This window comes from Maylandia zebra, linkage group LG16, assembly GCF_041146795.1.
Source record: "Maylandia zebra isolate NMK-2024a linkage group LG16, Mzebra_GT3a, whole genome shotgun sequence".
Taxonomy (NCBI): Eukaryota; Metazoa; Chordata; class Actinopteri; order Cichliformes; family Cichlidae; genus Maylandia; species Maylandia zebra.
In genome coordinates this window covers 2,047,426-2,070,902 of record NC_135182.1, presented here as the reverse complement: position 1 = coordinate 2,070,902, position 23,477 = coordinate 2,047,426, and the positions used below count along the sequence as shown (strand labels likewise).

The window sequence follows — 23,477 nt, the reverse complement described above, 5'->3', positions numbered from 1 at the left end:
TGTCCAAAATGTGAACATTGGCATCCTCGAAGAGTGTCCTTTATCCTTAAGATGCAGATGGACTGCTGAGTCTTGTCCTGTGGAGGTGGCTCTTCTGTGTTGTGCCATGCGCTTGTGAAGTGGCTGTTTGGTCTCTCCAATGTAGAGGTCTGGGCATTCCTCGCTGCACTGTACAGCAAACACCACATTGTTAAGTCTGTGTTTTGGTGTTTTGTCTTTGGTGAACCAGTATTTGTCTGAGCGTGTTGCTGGGATGTCGTTCACATTTTTGGAGGTGAAACGTCTTCAAGCAACTCAAAGAAGTCCAGACGCTTTTCTTTCCAAGCTCCTCAGACTACGATGACCTGGATGACTGAGAACCTTCACAGTTCTCTTGATGTTATATACGTTGTTCTAGCTTTTAGTTTCAGTCACTGTCTTTCCTGTGTTCCGTGTTTCGTATCCAGGCAGTCGCGTCTCTGTGTATACGTCATGTTTTAACATGTTCTATGTAAGTGTGTTCAGTTCAAGGTTCAAGGTTCAAGGTTCAAGGTTCTTTATTTGTCACATGCATAGTTATACAAGTATAACACACAGTGAAATGTAGCCTGACACGCTCCTCGACATGTGCAAAAAAATTGGGGGGGGGGGGGGGGGGGGGGGGGTGTGTCATGACAGCTGTGTGTTCCTCGCTCATCATGTTTTATCATGTCATGACATATCCTCACTTTTTAGGTCATTTTTCCTAGTTTGAGTTTTTGTTTTATTTCTACTGCTCGTGTGCTGTATTTCTCAGTTTGCTTTTGCCAGTGAATAAAAGCTGTTTGGGTCCAACCTCTGCCTGCCACACAGCAAACCTTGATAAATAGAATTGTGCTAAAGGTTGCTTTATAACATTCAGGATGTGTATCGTGTTTTTAAAAAGTAACTATTTAATAATATAACTAATTAATTTTGAAAACAAGTAGTCAGTAAAGTAGCAGGATTACTTCCTTTGAGAAATAATAAGTAATTAGTAACTAATTACTATATAAGTAACTTGAGTGAGGGAGCCCATTAGGACCAAACTGGCTCTGGATTCATGATTTCAAGTAAAAAGTATAATGAGCATGAAAAGTTCTTCATTCAACAGTTTTTAAGTATTTATTAGTTTTATGAAACTTTGCATTAATATCACTAAGATGTTTATATGCTTTATATATGTTAATGTAAGGTCATCTACAGCACGACATCATATTTTTAAGGATGTTGTGTGTTTGAGGCAGTGTGTGTGCGTGCGTGCGTGCGTGCGTGCGTGCGTGCGTGTGTGTGTGTGTGTGTGTGTGTGTGTGTGTGTGTGTTGCAGGCCTTACCTGTGGCTCCCCTGTTTGCCAGAACCAGATCTTCATTGTCTTTCTTCTTCTTCTTCTTCACTTTCAGGCCAAACATTTTTTTGGGCTTTCTGCTCACAGGAGAGTAGACCTTTCATGTAGTCAGGACTTATTTTTACCCTTATCAGCTTTATCTTTATGTTGAAATGCAGGTCAGCTAATAAACATGAGAGCACAGACAAAGGAAAAGCCAGATACATCTTTGTGTCTGATCCCTTTTTTTAACCTTTTAACATCCAACAGGTCACTGGCAACATATAATTGTATGTTATTGTTAATTTATTGAGTAAAATAACTCAGTTTTAAGATCTGTTTTTAGCCACTGATGAGCATAGGCTTGATGTCTTTCCTGCAGCACGAGAAGCTGAAATATGTAAACTATCATTCATTTCTATTAAACTGCTCTTTGATGTGTTTGCTTAATGTGGCTTCACTGAAAAAAAAAGTCATTTAAACTCAAACTTTCAAGGCAAAAATCGTTGCCTGTTTAACTCCTTTGCATATAGTAAATATATAATCATAGAAACAGAGGTTTAACCATAGACCTAGTCCAAAACTAGAATGTGAGCTTTAGCTCTCACGCCCATCTACTATGGATCAGGAGAGACATCCTCTCCATTTTCAGGAATAAGCTTCATAATTTCAAATAAGACAAATAAGCTAAACATCGCAGCAGTGAGAAGTTTCCTACCTTTGTTTGGGATCCAGTGTTAGTCACAAGACCGCACTCTTCACTTTTGTCAGTTGGACACGCAAGACTGCATGTTATATGCTTTCGGTGACTCAGAGTCAGAGCTGTTGAAGCAACGCATTGAATAGCAGCCCGATTATGTGATTGGTGGTTGAAATGTTTGTTCAAAAAGTTCTGTTGTAAAACTGAGGGAGCATGTGGTTCATGCACGCACCAACCCTTCATACAGGCCACCAAGGAAAACAGGAATTATCCTGTTTTCCTTGGTGGCCTGTATGAAAGTTTAGAAGCATCCTCCTACCAATTTCTTTGGTCTAATATTTGTGTTTTTACATTAAATAGTAATGCTAGCAGATGTACCTCGTACATCGTGCTACAAGTACCTGAAGCTGTAGCAAAACTAATGCTAGTTTACTGCTAGTAAAGGTGCAGTAGTAGTATTATTGACAGCAGTGCTAATATTTGTTTTTTCTATTTATCTGTCATTGGATGTCAAATAATCTAATCTGCTGGTCACCTGAAAATAAGTTACTGTCTCTAATTTGAGGCTAATAAATTCATACATAAGCAAAGCTGTTTATCTAGCACTGTATGTGTGTGCTTATCCTGAACCTTGTAATCATGTGACCAGGATGTATGATATTTGGAGAGTTAACAAACCCACCCATGGTAAACAGAGGAACTCACACCCTGTCAGTGCAATCATCCAGATGATGACAGATGCTCATGTCATGTTTTTACATATCAGCTGGAGCATTTCGGACTAAGCTAAATGCTAATTGAGCACATTTTATTTACATTTTGCATGTGTGCGTTTATATTGGATGCCAAAGAAATCCTTGTAGTTGTTATGTATGTTCTACACTGTGGCCTTTTATTAAATAGAACATCAGATTTTAGGGAAACAAATGTCTGCTCATTTTAATATGATCTGTGCTTATATGTGAAAAATTTTACCCATTTAAATACACTAAATAAAAGTATGTTTTTCTATTATTACATATAGTTAGAAAATTTCCCATTATCATTATTTTACCCATTTCATTTAAACTTATTTTGATCTACTGTAATGCATCCTATGCATTACCACAAATATCTCAAAAAGTATAATATAATTACATAAGAATAAAATTAAAAAGCCTTAACACTATGGGACATAGCTAACTTGAGTATTATGTGACATATTTATATTAACAGGGACATATTAAAAATGAATTAAAAATGAAAATTCAAGATGAAGTGTTGTCTTGATGCATGCTCAATCATCCAGGAAAAGAAATCCCAAAATTTGATTCTGTTCCTCTGGACGTGGCGTTTTCACTCTTCTTCCGTCTCAGCTGACTGCAGGTTTCCAACCTTAGAAACAGTGCATTTGCATAATGACTGAAACCAGCACCACTGACAGAACAAGTGAGGTCAGTTTCTCATGAAGATGATGTCAGGGTCCTGGGTCTGAGCGACCCAGGAGCTCTGAGCAGCTATGGACTTATGTTATATTAGGCAAGGCAAGGAAAGGCAAATTTATTTGTATAGCACAATTCAACAACAAGGTGATTCAAAGTGCTTTACAGAGACATTAGAAAGAAAAACAAATAAAAAGCATGATTTAAAATTGATTAAAACAAGCAAACAAACTAACTAACTAAACACACACATTTCACACCTGTTCGCGCGATCTGAACCCTTATCGTAAGGGGAGCTACCAGTCCTTCTGTGGACGAGCTACTTTCTATTTTAAATTCCCTGAATTTAAAATACTCTCTAGACCCAGTCTAGACCCAGTCTAGACAATACATATTATATGTATTGTATATGTATGTTTGGTGTTGCTGCCACTGTGTGTGTGTGTGTGTGTGTGTGTGTGTGTGTGTGTGTGTACGGATGCTGGTGTTTCTGCAAACACCGATTTGCGGGCGCCTTCAGGCCTGGTGGGTGTGGCCCTGTTGGCGGACTGGCCACACCCGAAGCCATACACCTGCCGCTGATCAGGGCTCGTCGGGAGAGCTACTTAGGAGAGTCTTGGAGCTCCCACCGACGCGGGATCATTGCGTGAGACTCCACGTTAGTCACCCAGTTTAGGTTTAGTCGTTTAGTGCATGCTTGCTATTGTTACGTGTCCTGACAGCTGCCGCTATTGTTTCCCGCAGGAGGAGCGTGGGAGGCCCGAAGGGCAGCGAGCACCGGGAGTGCAGACACGGAGCAGAGAGCACAAGGAGGACACGACACGGGAGTCTTGGGAAACACGGGGATTTATTGTTGTTTTGCACCATACACTGTAAATAAACGCACTGTTCGCACACAGAGCACCGTGCCTGGGTCCTCCTTCCCTACACCCCCACGGTCTGCCTGCCAGACCGTGACACATGAAGTATTAGCAAAAACATTTATTAAGCTTAGTAAATCTGCTCAGCCAACAGATGTACTAATTTTTAATTTTTTCTTTTCTTTTTGCCTGTCCCGTTCAGCTACCCAAAGATGAATAAAGTACTTCTTACCATTAATGCGACCTCTGGCGCTGCATGGTTTTGCTGATGGCTTTGTAGTCTGGTTGATACGTGGTGAGGTTAAGCTTCATGCAGGCGTTGAGAGTTCCATCCATTAAACACGATTGTAGGTTGGTCTTAATGTTCTTTAGATGTGAGAACGACTGCTCACATGCATATGAAGAGCCAAACATTGTCAGTACAGCAATACTCACATGCTGCAGTGTGTGGTGACGGGAAGCGCGTTCCAAGTTTTGACATTCAGCTGGCTGAAGTTTTTTCATTTCTCCCCACTTGTGTTTGCTCGCCAACTCTGCTTGCTGTCGTGCAAGTGTTTCCAAATCTTCATTAAGTGACTTGAACTTATTCACCCACATGTCGAGGCCTTCAGGTCAGCAGCATGTAGCTCAAAATCTCTGACGGAGACACCGGGGATGTAACTCAGGTCTTTGCTGTCCACTGCACACTTGTGTGGATGGGTGATGCACTTAAAAAGACGAGTGCGCTCACAAAATTCTCCAAAGCACACTTTGAATGACTGCAGGAGATTAAATGTGAAGCCTGCTAGCTGCTGACGATTAAGATGTTGAGCAGGGTCATTTGCTGTGCATGCCTCTTTAAACTCTCCCAGTTTTTCAAAGTGTAATAAATGACCTGTTGTAATGTTGGCGACGAAGAGTTTGTTTTCAAACGCAAACTGCTTGTTGGAGGGATAAGACTGTATTTCTAAAGTTCAACATCAAGCACGAATGTTTTGGCATACCCCTCATCTGTGAATGGCTTTCCGTTTCTCACAATTGTTAAAGCATCAGCAAAGCTAACCGAATTCCAGTCACCTTGTTGGGTCCAAACATGGAGTTGCTGCTGACTAGCTTGCACTCTGCACAGTAGCTCTTGCAGTCGCTCCTTATATACAAAGTGAGAAACAAAGAACATTCCCCAACTTTCCCAGCTCAGCGCCTCAACCTCAATAAGAGCGAGCTACAGCCTTGTTTTCCTCTTAAGAGTCAGATGTAGATTTAGCTTCAGAGGCCCCCTCCTCCCTGAGGGTTAGAGAGGGGTCTCGCTATCTGCCTAACATCTCTACTATCTAATGGTGCCTGGGTGTGCCAGTCTACATCTAACTTACAATACATAACTGTGTGTGGAACTGTGAGATTATTACACTATTTTATGCCACCCTATACTTCTAATCAAAGAATTGTTGAATCATTATATGGCTATAGGCCACATTATGCCTTGGAGTAAAGATTGGGAAATCATTATGTAGTTTTAGTTTGCATTATACTCCTTACTTAGAAGAAGGTGATAACTATTAGATTTATTAGACTGATTTGTATTACATTGGACTGCTGATTTATTGTGAAAGAGTTTTATGATGCATTATACTGTTGATTTATAAGAAATGCTGTTTTCAGAGAATCATGGCCTTATTTGTCTGATTAGAAAGAACAGAACATACTGCACAGGAAGCCGAGGTCAGAACTCAGGCTCACTGAGAGAGAAAGAATGTGGATGTTTAGGTTTTATGACTTTGGAGGGCGGCTGAAGCTATAAGAATGTGAGAAACGCTCAGACACTTTGAGACACTCTCCTGTCCACATCTCCCATCTAGACGTTTTTTAAGTGTTGTATGGAATATGGAATAAAGAGATTGTTGATTGAGCATTTATACACCGAGTGTTGTTCTTCCTTCAGCCCAAAGATGAAAGAATTGGGAAATTTAACAGAACAAAATATAAAACAAATATATGATGCTATCTTTTATATCTAACCTAATACATCTATTTGTATACTATTGTCAAAGCACATGATCAATACACTAATGCAAAATAAGTTTCCATCACAGTGGTTATAAATGTCTGAAAAACGGACAGAAATGGAGTTTTCATTTGGCTTCTTTTGGCTATGACATGACTAAAGACTTTGAAATGAATGTGAGCAGACTGAGCTTTGAAAAACAAAAGGCGTCACCATATGTAGTGTTTCAGCTCTTACTGGTGGAGACTTCTTGGTGTCTATTAGGACAGAATTTTACTGTCCTAATAGACCTTGTCATCGACTCAGATGGACAGTGTGGTACCGCTGACATGCATTCATTTCTGTTGTCCTTTCTTCAGGTCCACTTGGAGCTGCATTATTACAGTGACAATCTATAACATTGTTGGCTGACATGAAGAGTCCTGAAAGTGCCAAACTTCTGCCAGTTCAAACTTACTGGACGAAGCACTTTATGTTTTCATGCCCTTGCATTTATCTAAGCCTCATAGCAGTTTTATCACAGTGATGTTCATTGAGGTATTACATTGTGCTGTTTTATTTTTTCTGACGTTCATTGTGAATTGCAAGTTTTTCTCTTCCTAAACTCTTGTCTAATTGGTTTTGCCTGCCACAAGCAGATTACAGATATCTTGTTTTCCCTTCTATAATCTTGTCCTGTTTGGCAGCTTTTGGAGTCTGAATTATGATGTGAATGCACTGTTGTGCCAAACACATTTGGCTTTTCCAAGATCAGTTCTTCCACAGCATGTCTTTATCCTGTCTCCCTTTCCTCACTCCAGTCAGTCGCAGCAGATGGCCCTGTTTAATACTTCATTTCTATTCATGTTATTTTAGTTACTAAAAAAAAAGTTCTAGCACCTGGAACACAAAAGTTCAAAAATGCACAGGTACATAAATCAACAATGTTTTTTAGTGTGTGGGTGTGTGCATGTGTGAGCGAGTGAGTGTGAATGTGTATGTAGGAGTGTGTTCAAAGTTCTCCAAAATGGAGCCTTTGCATCAGAAATTGATGCATGATGATGAATGATGTATTAAATTTCCACCTCCTAGGACAGACACCGGAGATAGACACTGGTGCATGATCACTGATAGGATGAATCTGAGTGTCTATAATATCCCTCATAATGGAGCTACTAACTAAAAAGTAAGTGAGATTGTGAGTGGTGTACAGGTGAAAAGAAGGTGTAATCCCAGAGAGTGGGGGGATGTGAACGCCAAGCATCACAAAGACCAAAATCACTCATGTATTGTTTAAGACTGTGTGTTGAATACCAGTTCCTTTGACTCACTGCTGTACTGATCCTGTCAATTTTTGGATTAAATACAAATTTGAAATCTGCTCCTACTACCAGCGTGGTATCAAAGAGATCGAAATGTGAAGAAAAGAAGGTATTAATGCAAGTATAATTCCTGTAAAATGAAATAAAGTAATAAATAAAGTAAAATAAATAAAGTCACCTCTTCATCTGAGCCACCAGTCTGTTCAGAGGACACTGTGTGAATCAGGTGAAGGATGGTCTCTACATGCATGGTTCCACCACCACTGTGAAGCATCGAGGAGGAGGTGTGATGGTGTGGGGGGGCTTTGATGGTGACACTGTTGGGGAATTATTCAAAACTGAAGGGACACTGAACCAGCATGGCTACCACAGCCTCCTGCAGCGACATGCCATCCCATCCAGATTGCATTTAGTTGGATTCATTTGTTTTTCAACAGCACAATGACCCCAAACACCTCCAGGCTGTGTGAGGGCTCTGTGACCAAGAAGGAGAGTGATGGAGTGCTGCGCCAGATGGCGCAAATACAGTTGGAAAGTTAATTGACATCCTCTCTGTAAAATTTCTCACCACTCCTCCCCTGCAGCCGAGCCAGAGACCACACCTCTGCCACACACCCCCACCGCCCGACTGAGGTTGGGGAGCCATCCGGCCGAACCTACTCCCCCCCGCCCAGAGCAAGAGAGGAAATCGGCCACAGCTATCTGCATCCCCGGCCTATGGACCACCTTGAATTTAAAGGGCTGCAAAGCCAGATAACACCAGGTGATCCTGGCATTGGTATCCTTCATGCGGTGGAGCCACTGTAGCGGGGCATGGTCCGAGCAGAGGGTGAAGGAGCAACCCAGGAGGTAATGGCGAAGGGAGTCGACCGCCTACCGGATAGCCAGGCATTCCTTCTCTATGGTGCTGTACCACCTTTCACACTCCGTCGGCTTCCGGCTGATGTAAAGAATGGGCCGGTCGACCCCCTTTACCAGCTGCGACAAAACGGCCCTCTGTTCAAGGCGTCAGTCTGCAGAACAAAAGGGAGGGCAAAGTTAGGAGTCTGGAGCAGCGGCTCCGCACAGAGAGCTTTTTTTACCTGCACAAACAACATCTGGCACGGCCCCCGTCCACTGGACCAGATCTGGAGCACCCTTCCGGGTGAGCTTGGTCAAGGGGCTGGTCAGCTCAGCAAACACGGGCACAAAACGGCGGTAGTAACCTGCCAACCCCAGGAACCATCTCACCTCCTTTTTAGTCTTGGGGCGGGCGGGGGCAGGATGCGATAGCTGCCATCTTCTCCACCTGTGGATGCACCTGCCCGAACAAACAGGCCATGCCCAACCGGTCCAGGAGCTCGTCGACCCGGGCCATGGGATAAGCATCAAAGCGTGACACTTCATTCACCTTGCGATAGTCGACACAGAACCGTATAGACCCATCCTTCTTCACCATAAGAACTACGGGGCTACACTAGACGCTGTGCGACTCTTCTATCACTCCCATTTTCAGCATTTTGGCCAATTTACTGAAATGCTGAGCACAAACAATTTGCGGTTTTTGCTCAGGAAGCCTGTAGGGCCGTGAACGCACCGTCATGCCAGGCTGCATTTCAAAATGATGCTCAATGAGAGACGTTCGGCCTGGAGCAAATTCTCCCGTGACAACCTCCTCAAACTGTGGAGTTTTGCTCTCAGGTCCAACACGTACTGAATCTCATTCTTTTTTTTTTTAAACAATGTCTTTTTTATTAAGAGGTTTCCTTTTGTACACATAAGCATCAACATATATATTATACATATAGACAGAAAGAAAAGAGAAGGATTACAGATGATCTGTACATTGAGGTTAAGTAGTACATTTAAGCTGTGAAATGAGTCCAAAAATGTATCTTCGGCTGTGAAATAAAAGAAAGAAAAAAAAAAAGGAAAAAGGGAAAGAAAGAGAAAAAAATAATAATATAAACAAATGTATAATATATCCCAAAGTAACATAATCCCTGCAAAACAATCCCATTCATTCCCACCCAGGTCACTGCCTGCACCCGCACACTGTATTTCCACACCTGACTTAAGAGTTCGCTGAAAAATTCTTATAGATTTTGAAAAGCATCAAGAAAGGGTCCCCACATGTCTTGAAATTTCCCAGTGGAGTTCTGAAGTGAGTGTCTTATCTTTTCCAGTTTTAGACAGGCCATGAGGTCATATAACCACTGTTTGTGAGTGGGAGGGGCAGCGTCCCGCCACCTCAGTGGGATTGCCCTTCTGGCCAACAGGGAACAGAATGATAATGCCTGTTTTTTAGAGGCCGGTAGAAGCACCTCATTCCCACTGATGCCAAACAGAGCAAGAAGGGGGCCGGGGGCCAGCGTCACACTGAGAATTCCGGACAGGGTACGAAAAACCTCTGACCAGAACTGAGTGAGATTGGGACAAGACCAGTACATGTGGACCAGTGAGGCTTCAGCAGTTTTGCATCTGTCACAGTATGGAGTGATTTCAGGGTAGATACGGGATAATCTGGATTTTGAGAAATGGGCTCTATGCACCACTTTGAACTGGATTAAACAATGGCGGGCACATAGTGATGTAGTGTTGACATGTTTGAGTATAGAGGCCCATGTTTCATCAGAGATTGTCATGTTTAAGTCCTCTTCCCACAGTGTCTTGAGCTTGGATGAAGAGGTATGTGTCAAATTTAACATTTTATTGTAAAGCAAGGAAATCAGCCCTCTATTGGTGGGATTGAGTTGTAGGATAGTTTCTAGTAGTGTAGGCTCTGGTGGAGGGCTTGAGCCTGAAATCTGGGAACAAATAAAGTGCCTGACTTGCAAGTATCTGAAAAAGTGTGATGGTGGAAGAATATATTTATTAGCAAGTTGTTCAAATGATGCTAGTTTGTTGGCTATGAATAGGTCCTTAAAGCAAGTTATTCCACTTCTGTGCCATTCCGCAAACCCACTGTCCTGGGTAGAAGGTTTAAAGAAATGGTTAGATGCAATGGGGCTGAGGAGGGAGAAGTCACAAAGTTTAAAATATTTCCTAAACTGGCCCCATATTTTTAATGAGTGCACCACTACAGGGTTGGGAATGAAGTTGAATGAAGAGGATGGGAGTGGAGAACAAAGTGCAGCTGGTAAGGATATACTGTTGTCACTATGCAATTCCATAGTGACCCAGTCAGGACAACCACTCCGATTATGGTAAAAATACCAAAACACCAAACATCGTATGTTAGCAGCCCAATAATAAAAACGAAAGTTGGGAAGTGCAAACCCACCCTCAATTTTAGATTTTTGAAGATGCATCTTATTGAGCCTTGGGCGTTTACCCTGCCATAGATAAGATGAGATGACAGAGTCCAGCTTATTGAAAAAAGTGTTGGGAATGAAAATGGGTATGGCCTGGAAAAGGTATAGAAATTTGGGTAGAATGGTCATTTTAATTGAATTGATACGTCCTACCAGAGACATAGAGAGTGGTGTCCAATGGGTAAGGGACCGCTTCACTTGGTTCAGCAAAGCACTCACATTTTCTGTGAAAAGGTTTTTATGTTTTTTTGTCACTGTGATTCCCAAATATGTAATTTTTGTCATTTCAACTCTGAAGGGCAAGCAGGTGAAGTCTAACATACTGGCTTTGCTACTCAGCGGGAAGAGCTCACTTTTATTAAGGTTCAGTTTATACCCTGAAATCTGACCAAATTGACTAAGCAGATTCAATGCAGATGGTAGTGAGGCTAAGGGCTTAGAAATAAAGAGCAGGAGATCATCTGCATAGAGCGAGACCTTATGTTCTGTATTGTTTCTCCAAATGCCGTGTACCTCTTTGCAACTGCGGAACGCAATGGCAAGGGGTTCTATGGCCAGATCAAAAAGCAGGGGGCTGAGAGGACATCCCTGGCGTGTGCCTCTGTGAAGTTTGAAGGGTTTTGACAATTGGAGGTTAGTTCGTATTGTAGCAGATGGTTGAGAATAGAGTAATTTGATCCATGAAGTAAATTTCGCTCCAAAGCCAAATCTATCAAGGACTGCAAAGAGATAATCAAACTCAACTCGATCAAAGGCCTTTTCAGCGTCAAGCGAGACCACACATTCATCAGAGTCTGTAGAGCTGGAGTAGACAATGTTAAATAGCCTCCTTATGTTTAAATATGAATGACGACCTTTAATGAAGCCTGTCTGGTCTTTCGAAATAATTTTTGGAAGAACTATTTCTAGTCTACGGGCAAGTATCTTGGCTAATATTTTAGCGTCTGTGTTCAGTAGAGAAATGGGTCTATAGGAGGCACATTCCAACGGATCTTTTCCTTTCTTTTTAATAAGTGTAATACAGGCTTCATAGAATGATGGGAGGAAGAGATCCTTGTTCCTTGCAGTCCGTGAGGGTTGCACTAAGCTGCGTGGACAGTAATGAAGAGAAGTGTTTGAAAAATTCTGGCGGAAAGCCATCCGGACCTGGACACTTACCAGAGTGCATCGAAGCTATAGCCAAGGAAACTTCTAACTGGGAGATGGGTTCATCCAGCCTTGTTTTAAGTTCTGGTGGAATTTCAGGAATGTCAAGTTTAGCTAAAAACTCATTAATTGCATTACAGTCAGTTTGGGACTCTGAGGTGTAAAGCTGTGAGTAAAAATCCCTGAACACTTCATTGATTTTTTCATGATCTGTGACTATGTTGCCATCTTGTTGTCGAATTTTAAGAATACTTTGCCTTGCCCGAGAACCTTTTAGAAGGCTCGCCAGTAATTTATCAGGTTTGTCACCATGCATATAAAATTTGGATTTGTCATGTAAGAGTAAACGTTCAGTCGAGTACGTTGTGAGTAGGTCAAGTCTTGTTTTAAGTTCTACACGCTTTTTAAATATTTCATGACTCTGTTTGAGAGCATACTGTTCATCAGTCTCCTTAATTTGTTGCATTAACTTGTTCCTTTCATGGGTGGACTGTTTTTTGATTCTTGCCGAATAAGCAATAATCTGGCCTCTGATATACGCCTTAAAGGCATCCCATACGACAAGGCTGGAAGTCTCTGGGGAAGAGTTGGTGGCAAAGTAAAAGCGTATCTCATCCTGGATAAACTTTACAAAATTTTCATCCGACAAGAGGGTCGAGTTGAAACACCATTGTGCAGCTTTAACAGGAGGATGTGGAAGAGACAGAGACAAAGTAAGTGGGGCGTGATCTGAAATAACTATGCTATGGTAGGCACAGGAGTGGACCTGCTGCAGACAATTAGTGTCAATGATAAAGTAATCAATTCTTGAATATGTATGGTGCACATGTGAAAAATAGGAGTAATCTCTTTTATGAGGATTTAGAGTACGCCAAACATCACACACTCCATATTCTGATAGAAAGGCATGAATGACAGATGCAGATTTGCTTAAAACATTGCTCTTAGTGGATGAGCGATCCAGGGCTGGGTCTAACCAGCAGTTAAAGTCACCCCCCAGAAAAAGAGAGTAGACATTTAAGTCAGGCAAAGAGGAGAATAGTTGTTTAAAGAAATTCTCGTCATCTGTATTAGGAGCATACACATTTACTAGAGCAACAAGACTGTTATACAGTTTCCCACTGACTATGACATATCTACCATATTTGTCTGCTATGACATTGTGGGCCTCAAAGGGAATGTTCTGCCTGACCAATATAGAGACCCCACGTGCCCTAGCTTGGAAAAGTGAGTGAAAACACTGGCCCCTCCAACGGGAGAAGAGACGGACATTATCAGAGGCCCTGACGTGGGTCTCCTGCAGGAAAGCCACGTCAGTGTTATGGTGTTTAACATGTGACCAAACCCTCCTTCTCTTGACTGGATGATTTAGACCTTTAACATTCCAGCTTAGAAAGTTCAATTGCAGACTCATCTGATTTGTAGAGCAAAGAAACTATGCACACTGGCCTTAGATGATAAGAACAGAATAACTTTACAGTGGGTGGAAATTAGTTCAGAACAGGTTAAAAAAAAGAACAGTGTATGAGGTTCAAAGCAGTGACTCTTACCCTCCCCAAGCCCTCCCCACAACAGAAAATGGCTGCTAAAAAAAAGAACAAGAACAAGCAGCGAGCTCTTCAAACTTAACATATTTAGAGTGTTACTCCTCCTGTCTATGATACCAATAACCTAGGTATTGAAGCAGTTGAACCACTGCTCCGGTGGCCATAGCATAGTAAGCTGAAACCCCGTATAATACTGTTAAGTTTCGAAACTGTATCAGCCACCAAGTCCAAATGTAATTGCTGGAGTGTTTCAAAGCAGAGTCCAAGTATGTAAACAAACAACCAAACACAAAAAGATGATGTAGTTCAATAAGTACTACCGGTATAACTGAATTATTGAATAAGAACAGACAGAAGGCTACGAGTAGATAACAAAACTCCCCGTCTCCGTGCAACAGGTATTACGTCATTAGCCAACGGGTAGAAGTCAATGAGGTTGTCTCCTTATTTAACAAAGAAAACAAAATAAGATTATCGAGTTAAATTAAAGTAATAATCAGCATTTCAGTGCTATAGCACTCAGACTACATCGCTACACTCGGAGGGGAGAAGCAACTGTAACATATGTGTTAAATACTTGTGAATTTGCATGTGTGCGCTGCGTGGTGACGTAGGCGCGTGCATGTGTGCCCCGGTCACAGCTCCTTTCAGCATGGCCGGAGGTAAGTCACTGCCACGTTGCTCTCAGCTAATTAAAGTTTGTTCGGATCCCAAGCTGCAGTGTGAATACAGCCGAACCGCCGCGTTTTTGTTTGTCATTAAGAGACTCATTCGGGATAAGTTTTGTGGAGGGCGGAGTTCACTAATATACACTTATAATGAGTTTTAGTCGAGAACGCAGCTAAAATGCTAGCATGCTAAGTTAGCCTGATCGCTAGCGGCTTGAGAGCGTACTCGCGGCAGTCTCTCTTTTTTTAACAGCATGCACTCTTTTTTCCTTCGTCAGGAGAGGTGTACTGGCAGTCGCATGACACACACAGATCGAACGCATATTTCTGTGTTGCAGGTATGGAGATGTTCTTATGTTTTGGAGATGCAGTCTTTCATTTATTGTTCTTATAAGTTGTTTTGATGTTTTTTCAGTGACATATTATTTATTTTGTGCTTTTTGTTTTTGAGAGCTTAAGTTAATGTTTTAAAACAATTTGTTGTATTTGATTCATTACATTAATGTACATTAATGAAGCTGCAGGCACAGCTCCTTTCAGCATGGCCGGAGGAGAGGTGTACTGGCAGTCGCATGACACACACAGATCGAACGCATATTTCTGTGTTGCAGATGTGCAGTAAAGAGCCAAAGACCCAGTACTGTCTCCTGCCTCTTACTTTCACGCCAGAACACAACGCAGAACAACAGGCGTAACACATGAAAGGGTTACATTGGTGCCGTGACCCTTTGGATTCATCAAGCATCGACGTCATCTCGATCACCGTGGGGAGCTCTTCGCAATTGCCCTCGTTCCAAGTTGGTTGCTTTTCCTAACTTGTGTGGGACTTTTTGAATGAGCTTGGACATTTAATCTGCTCAATTCTCATCCTGGATAACATTAAGTGTTAGTTAAGAATACTGTGTTTGCTTTTGTACAGTTGCACTATTTGGAATCTTGTTCCTTGTGATTGTGCTTTATTCATCATTATGGAGTCAGCATCTGGTTCAGAGGCAACTGGTGTTCCTGATGGGGAGGTTTCCTCTAATGTTGGTATGGGGCGAGGGTGGTTTCTTGGGGATGGGGTTCAGACACCTAAAGTTGGTGTGTCATTTGCTCCCAAGTTTTGTTCCACTCGTCTCCAGGTTCCCCCCTGTGACATTCAGACCCCGCAGACAGCTGGCAGTGCTGAGTTGAGTACACTCATCTCAGATTTGGCCAATCAGATTGGTCAGTCCATTGTAGCCCAGCTGCAAGGTGATAAGGGGACCAGTATGCCTACTGAAAGCTCTAAGGCTGAGCAGGGACCCCCTGAGCTAAATTTATCTGGGGTGAAACTTGTCTTGCAATCAGACGTCAAGGAGCCACCAGTTTTCAGGGGTGATGGCAGTGATAAATTTTCCATTCATGAATGGGTTGAAATGATGGAAATGTACTTTGTAAAACGCAACACACCAACAGATCAGCGATCACGTGACATATTGGCTAGGTTGATGGGGAAGGCTAAGGATGTAGTGAGGGTCACCCTACGTCACAACCCCTCACTTGACCATGTCCAGGTTCCTGAATTGATATTTGACATTCTGAAACAGCACTTTAGTGTATTGACTTACTCTTCTATGCCTATGGCTGACTTCTATAACACCAAACCATTACAACATGAGGGAGTGATGGAATATTGGATAAGGCTAAACAATGCTATTGACGTTGCTGATGAGTGCTTGCGTAGGCAGGGGCGTAATGTTGAGGATCCAGGGCGTGAGGTCTCGATGATGTTCATCAAGTATTGCCCTGACCCCATCCTCTTGAACAGGCTCAGCATCAAAGCAGCTGAGGAGTGGACAACCACTGAGGTTCAAGAACGCATTGATAGCTTCCAGCGTGAACTCAGGGCACGCAGTCAGGGCAGTTTCCACACCTCACAGAGGAGAGAGGTTAGCCACAACTGCTCTATTGTGCCTCAAGAAGCGATGGCATCACAGCCTGGGCAGGCCAGTGTCGCCTTGCAGTCTCAGCCTACAGCACCAGCCTCAAACCTTGCTTGTCAGCTTTCGCCCACAGCAGCTTGCTTCACTCCTGTTCTAGCTGATGTTTCGACAACCTGTCCTTCTGGGACATCAGTGTCTTCTTGTCCGGTGCCTATGCCTACTCCTCAGTTCCAACAGTCACCAACATACACTGTGACCACTCAATCTAGTCAGCAGTCAGTTGGTTGCGAGCTTGGTTCGACTAACACCCAAGCTTTTGATGTGACTGGCATGCGCGCTCTGATCAGCCTCTTGGATCGCGTGATTGCATGTCAGAATGTGCAGACTACAGCCCCTGCATCTGCACCTTCGCAGCGTTTTACCCGCGGGCCCTTTCTTAAGAAGAGTTGTCAGGTCTGTGGCAACACTGGTCATTCCACTCACATGCACTGCAGGAGAGAGAATCTCTGTCTTGCATGCTTTGCTCCTGGTCATTGGAAAAAGGACTGTCACAGTCGTCGTGAGGGACGGGAGGCCGGGGCTGTCACGAGGCAGGGTTGGCCTTCGGAAAACTGAATCACCCACACTTGGAGAGGGGCAGTGTGGGGGATGAACCTAATACCCTCAATCATGATGAATCGGATCTCGAAATTCTTTATGTCAACACCTGTTCAACAATGCCAGAGGGATACCGTGTCGTGGTTCAGGGACCAGCAGTAGTGCCTACATTTAGTGAATTGTTCTACACCCAAGTTGCAGTGAATGACAAGGTTAACTTGAGGGGCATGATGGATTCCGGGTCTATGGCTTGCACTATGAGTGAAGAGGCCGAGAAGTCACTTAGAGAGGCTGGGGCTCTTGTGAGTGGACCGCAGTCGGCCGAACGTATTGTGCTGGTTGGCTGTGGTGGGAAGCAGACCCACCCAAAGTGCGTTTATGACTTGACACTTACTGTCCACGGTGTGAAATGCATTGTACCAGTTTTGGTAGTGTCGGGCCAGCGTGATGAGCTCATCATTGGCTCCAATGTTCTCAAGTACCTGATGCGAGTTATGAAACATTCTGATGACTATTGGAAGCTTGTGTCTGTGGGAAGCAAGCACTCGCTTCTTGACTATGAGCACTTCTTGGACATGATGTCGTGCACCACCAGATGGAGGGGTGAGGAGGTTCCTGACAAAATTGGCACTGTGAAACTGCCTCGTGCTGTGACACTACTCCCACGGTGTGAGCATTTGGTATGGGGCAGGCTGCCCAGCAATGTGCCAGTCTCTCCAGGCAGCACGATCATCGTGGAACCTTGCACCTCTGGGTCTGGGCCGAGAGACGTTCTTGTTGGCCGGGTGATCACATCCATGTGGGGTGATCGGTGGGTGCCATTGAAGATGACCAATCTCTCCTCAAAACCACTAACCTTGAAACGCAACTCGAGGGTTGCTGTCGTTTCAACTTGCCTTGCGGTGGAGGACCTTGATTTCCAGCAGGACTCCTGCAAGATGGCGAGTATGGCCCAGGTACCAGTCAGTGGGCCAGCTGCTACTGAGGCCGACTTGAATGACAGGTTGTGCTCCCTAGGTTTGGGTGATCTTGACATTGACTCATGCCATGCCAGCTTACAATCAAAGAGAGAGCTTGTTGAGCTAATTGAGCAGTATGAGGACATCTTCTCTAGACACCCGCTTGACTGTGGCGAAGCTAAACGCTTTGTACATCGGATCCACCTGACTGATGAACGCCCATTCCGTATGCCTTACAGAAGAGTACCCCCTGCTCATTACCAACAACTAAGGCAGGTACTCACTGACATGGAGGAGAAAGGGATTATTCGCAAATCCATCAGCGAGTATGCATCCCCCCTCGTCATGGTCTGGAAAAAGGATGGTGGATTGCGGATTTGTACGGACTTCAGGTGGTTGAATGCGCGGACTCTTAAGGATGCGCACCCACTCCCTCACCAAGCGGATTGCCTTGCCGCGCTTGGGGGCAATGCCTTCTTCAGCACGATGGACTTAACCTCTGGGTTTTACAACATTCCAATGTGTGAGGAGGATAAGAAGTACACCGCTTTCACAACGCCTGTTGGCCTCTACGAATACAACCGGATGCCACAAGGGCTCTGCAATAGCCCAGCTTCATTTATGCGCATGATGCTGAACATCTTTGGTGACCTCAACTTCACCAGTCTGCTCTGCTACTTGGATGACCTCCTGGTCTTTGCTCCCACTGAAGAGGAAGCCCTGTGCCGGCTCTGAGCTGTTTTTCAAAGGTTGAGAGACAACAATCTCAAGTTGAGTCCAAAGAAGTGTCATCTGCTGCGGAAGTCAGTCAGGTTTCTTGGTCATGTCATCGACCAGACCGGAGTGGCTGTGGACCCAGCTAAGGTGGAAGTGATTTCCAAGATGCCAAAGGAGGCTCTAATGGAGAAGGATGGTTGCACTCCTTCTGTGAAAAGGATTAAGTCCTTTTTAGGAATGGTCTTTTTCTATCAGTGCTTCATTCCTGGTTGCTCAGCCATTGCCAAGCCTCTGTTTGCTCTGACGGCTGGTCAGAAGAGGAAGGGACGGACTAGTCACGCTGGGAGGGGTGCTGGCATGTTCAGGAAGTTGACTGCTGCAGATTGGAGCCCTGCATGTGACAAGGCCTTTCATAAACTGAAGGACGACCTCCTTAACTGTGCCGTGTTGGCTCACCCTGACTTTTCACGACCGTTCATTTTGTCTGTGGATGCTTCTCTGGATGGACTGGGAGCGGTTTTATCACAATTGCCTATCGACGGGGATAAGGCACGCCCTATTGCTTTCGCGAGCAAAGCGCTAAGCAGGTCACAGCAGAGATACCCAGCCCATCGCCTTGAGTTCATGGCCCTGAAGTGGAGCATCTCTGAAAAGTTCAGCCACTGGTTGAAGGGGCACAAGTTCACAGTGTGGACTGACAACAACCCGCTCGTTCATGTATTGACCAAACCCAAGCTGGACGCTTATGAACAAAGGTGGGTGGCCAAGCTGTCATCCTACAACTTTGATTTGAGGTACATCCCAGGTCGAAAGAATGTTGTAGCAGATGCACTTAGTCGTGACCCCTTCACCTATTCTATTGGTGGGCGCTTGCTTCAGGAGCCCTACGAGCACTTGGTGCGGAATGCAGAAGGTGCGGCGGCTCATGAGGTGCAGGACGCTTTCAGGTTTGGTGTCCAAAATATTCAGGTTGCCCAACAACCTGTTCCAGCTCTGACCTCAGAAGATTCCTACAGTTCGTCGGAAGTCACGGCTACCTTGGTTCACCATGATTACTGGGAAACCGCTGCGGAGAATAGAGCTGCCTCCCTTCTCCACCTTGTTCAGCAGTTGCAACCAGTTGGCAATGATGTACTGCCATCACTTACCTTACATGAGCTGGAGGACCACCAACTTCAAGATCCCATCATCTCCGCTGTCCTGCCACTCGTAGCCCGCAGGAGGCGCCCTTCCAGGCGTGAGAGACATGATATGGATTCCAGGGCACTGGCCCTATTGAAGCACTGGGAGAGGCTCAAGGTTCGGGATGGCATTCTCTACAGGGAGACGAGAGACCCTGTGAGCAAAACAAAGAGACTCCAGTTGGTGTTGCCAGTGAATTTACGGGTGCAGGCCTTGAAAGGTGTCCACGATTTGGCAGGGCACCAGGGTCAAGTTCGCACCCTCCACCTAGCAAGGCAACGTTTTTTCTGGCCCAATATGGAGAGGGATGTGAAGGAGCATGTTCGGTGCTGTGGAAGGTGCATACTTGCCAAGACTCCAGAGCCTGCAGCACGAGCCCCATTAGAGAGCATTAAGACCTCTGCTCCCATGGAGCTCATCTGCATTGACTTTTGGTCAGCAGAGGACAAAAAGAAGCGCTCTGTTGATGTGCTTGTGGCAACTGACCACTTCACGAAAATGGCCTTTGCTTTCCCGTGCAAGAATCAGACTGCCAAGCAGGTTGCCAGAAAGTTATGGGACTGTGTTTTTTGTGTGTATGGTTTCCCTGAGCGTATTCACTCAGACCAAGGTCCCAGCTTTGAGAGTGAATTATTTTCTGAGCTTCTGCAGATTTCGGGCGTTGCCAAGTCTCACACTACGGCTTATCACCCTATGGGCAATGGGGGCACGGAGTGGTTCAACCGCACACTTGGCAACATGCTGCGAGCTCTCCCTCTCAGAGCCAAACAGGAATGGCCGCAGCAGATTCAGACATTGACCTTTGCTTATAATGCAACTGTTCACGAGACTACTGGATATGCCCCATTCTACTTGATGTTCGGCCGTGTCCCACGACTACCGGTCGACGTTATGTTCAAGTCTGTTTTGCATGATCCCATTGTGGTGGACTTTAACGGCTACTCCAAGCTTCTTCTGTCATACTTGTCTGAGGCTGCCAAGATCGCCCGGGAGCACACCAGCAATGAGCAGGAGCATCAGGCTCGTCAATACAATAAGAAAATCAAAGGTGTGTCTCTGAACGTTGGGGATCGCGTCCTGCTTGCCAATAAAGGCGAGCGGGGCAAGAAGAAACTTGCAGACAAGTGGGAGCCTCAGGTTTACACTGTTGTGGAGAGGCATCCCAGGACCCACATTTACAGGATCAGTGACTCTTCAGGCCAGAGTAAGGTTGTACACAGAAACCTTCTGTTGGACGTGAGTTTCCTTCCTGTCCAGGATTCGTTGGGAAGTCAGTCCCTAGATTTTTTCTCCAGTGAGGGGGATCTCAGTGCTTGTGGGGATCTGGAGGACCCTGGCAGTCTAGAGACAGAGTCTATCGCAGCAAGGACTTCCTTGTGGGTCCTTTCGGATTTGAGCCATGGAGTGGATGTGGATTCTGTGGCAGGAGAGCGTGCCTCACAGTCCACGGATCGTCAGCATGGTTCATGTGATGGTGCGGATGTGGACAATGCCCTACCTGACTCTCAGACTTGCACAACGCACACTTCAGCAAGCCCTTCTGGTCAGGCCCAGCACCTTGCTCTTCCTACTCCGGTTGACTGTTCCGCTACCTCTGATTTGACACAGTCTGGCACAGATTCTGTTCCAGGTGCCTGTCATGGGGACGGTGTTGTTCCACAGACTGTTCCTGTTTCTGGCTCAGACATCAATCAGACCTCTGGTCAGCCGTATACTGGGCAGCCATCCAACTTGCCAAGACATGACTCTGACCATGCCAATGTTCGAAGCAGAGTGGTTACCAGAGCAGGTCGGGTGGTAAAGTCAGTCAACAGGCTGATAGAAAACATGGTCCAGAAGCCTATTACATGGGGCCTGATACCGCCACGGGAGGCTCGGCCTCTGACATAGACTGTTTTTTTTGGTCATCCCATTGCGTATTATGAATGTGTTGTACTTGCTTGAGGCATCATGACACCCACCCTGGGCGTCTTTATGGGACCACCTTTGATGAGGTGTAGGCTGCACCTTTGTGTTCTGAAAGGGTTGGAGGCCTGATCAACCTATCCAACTTCTTTTAATCCATTTATGGATAGTTTTTTAACTGAACTATGGGATAAGATCCTTGGGTTGCCTGTTCCGGAGGTGATGGTAGTTCAGCATCGTTGTGCCTCTTGGTACTGCAGTACCATTCAGATGTGTAGTGATTTTGGTGAAATTCAGGGGGGGTGAATGTAACATATGTGTTAAATACTTGTGAATTTCACCCAAAACACTTTCTTTTTTTGGATTAAATATGTCATTTTTGCATCTCACTCTCCTACCTGTGTGATCCGAGTCTGTGTGCGTTCATGTGCATGTGTGCGCTGCGTGGTGACGTAGGCGCGTGCATGTGTGCCCCGGTCACAGCTCCTTTCAGCATGGCCGGAGGTAAGTCACTGCCACGTTGCTCTCAGCTAATTAAAGTTTGTTCGGATCCCAAGCTGCAGTGTGAATACAGCCGAACCGCCGCGTTTTTGTTTGTCATTAAGAGACTCATTCGGGATAAGTTTTGTGGAGGGCGGAGTTCACTAATATACACTTATAATGAGTTTTAGTCGAGAACGCAGCTAAAATGCTAGCATGCTAAGTTAGCCTGATCGCTAGCGGCTTGAGAGCGTACTCGCGGCAGTCTCTCTTTTTTTAACAGCATGCACTCTTTTTTCCTTCGTCAGGAGAGGTGTACTGGCAGTCGCATGACACACACAGATCGAACGCATATTTCTGTGTTGCAGGTATGGAGATGTTCTTATGTTTTGGAGATGCAGTCTTTCATTTATTGTTCTTATAAGTTGTTTTGATGTTTTTTCAGTGACATATTATTTATTTTGTGCTTTTTGTTTTTGAGAGCTTAAGTTAATGTTTTAAAACAATTTGTTGTATTTGATTCATTACATTAATGTACATTAATGAAGCTGCAGGCACAGCTCCTTTCAGCATGGCCGGAGGAGAGGTGTACTGGCAGTCGCATGACACACACAGATCGAACGCATATTTCTGTGTTGCAGATGTGCAGTAAAGAGCCAAAGACCCAGTACTGTCTCCTGCCTCTTACTTTCACGCCAGAACACAACGCAGAACAACAGGCGTAACACATGAACGGGTTACACAACGTCTTACGTGGATCCCGACTGCGCCTCCATACCTATATGGAATGTTTGGTACCTGCATTTGGTGCCATTGTTTTATCAGTAATAATTCTTCACGGGGCTTCCGGAGCCTTTGGGAGCCTCTCAATGTACTGTTGAGCCTGGTCCACGGAGCTGAAAAACTTTCTGGCGCCGCTGGCCTGCGTTATGCGAAGCCGTGCTGGGAAGAGGAGAGCTGGCCTCAGGCCTCGCCCGTAGAGCTCCGACATAATGTCCTTGTACTGCGCCCGCTGATTGAGGACCTCGGGGCTGTAGTCTTCCACAATTCGGATAGGCACGCCTCGGTAGTCGACTTTCCCTCTCCTCCTAGCTTCTCGGATGATGAGGTCCTTGATCTGGTATCGGTGCAGGCGGATGATCACCGGGCGAGGTGGGCGTCCCACGGGCGGCTTCGCTGCGAGGGAGCGGTGCGCTCTATCGAGCTCCGGTGGAGACTGAAGTATTTCTTTGCCCAATAACTCACAGAGAAGGTTGGAAAAGAAGTGAGTGGGGCGCCCACTTTCAGTGTCTTCAGGCAGTCCAAGGACGCGGATGTTCTGACGCCTGCTACGGCTCTCCAGGTCAGTGACTTTGTTCTTTAGCTGGTTGTTGTCTTCGCGAAGAGCGGCACACGTGTTTTCAAGGTCAGCGACACGTTGGCTCAGGTCTTCAGTTGCAAGCTCCAAGGATGAAACTCTCTCGGCCTGTTCCTCTTGGGCTTGTCGTACCT

The 23,477-nt window shown here is 45.0% G+C and overlaps 1 protein-coding gene across 3 annotated transcripts in view; it reads right to left on the bottom strand.

Annotated features, from left to right (window-relative positions):
* fer1l6 (fer-1 like family member 6) overlaps positions 1-2,090 on the bottom strand; it is a 73,111-nt gene extending 71,021 nt beyond the window's left edge. For all 3 annotated transcript variants that reach the window (XR_003024948.2, XM_024805445.2, XM_024805446.2), the window contains exons 1-2: positions 2,041-2,090; positions 1,332-1,420 (exon numbers count right to left, since the gene is read on the bottom strand). Coding sequence is in view for 2 of the 3 variants with exons in the window: in XM_024805445.2 (XP_024661213.2) it covers positions 1,332-1,407 (76 nt within the window). In the remaining variant the exon portion in view is untranslated. The remainder of the gene's footprint in view (positions 1-1,331; positions 1,421-2,040) is intronic.
* Between the last annotated feature and the right edge of the window lie 21,387 nt (positions 2,091-23,477).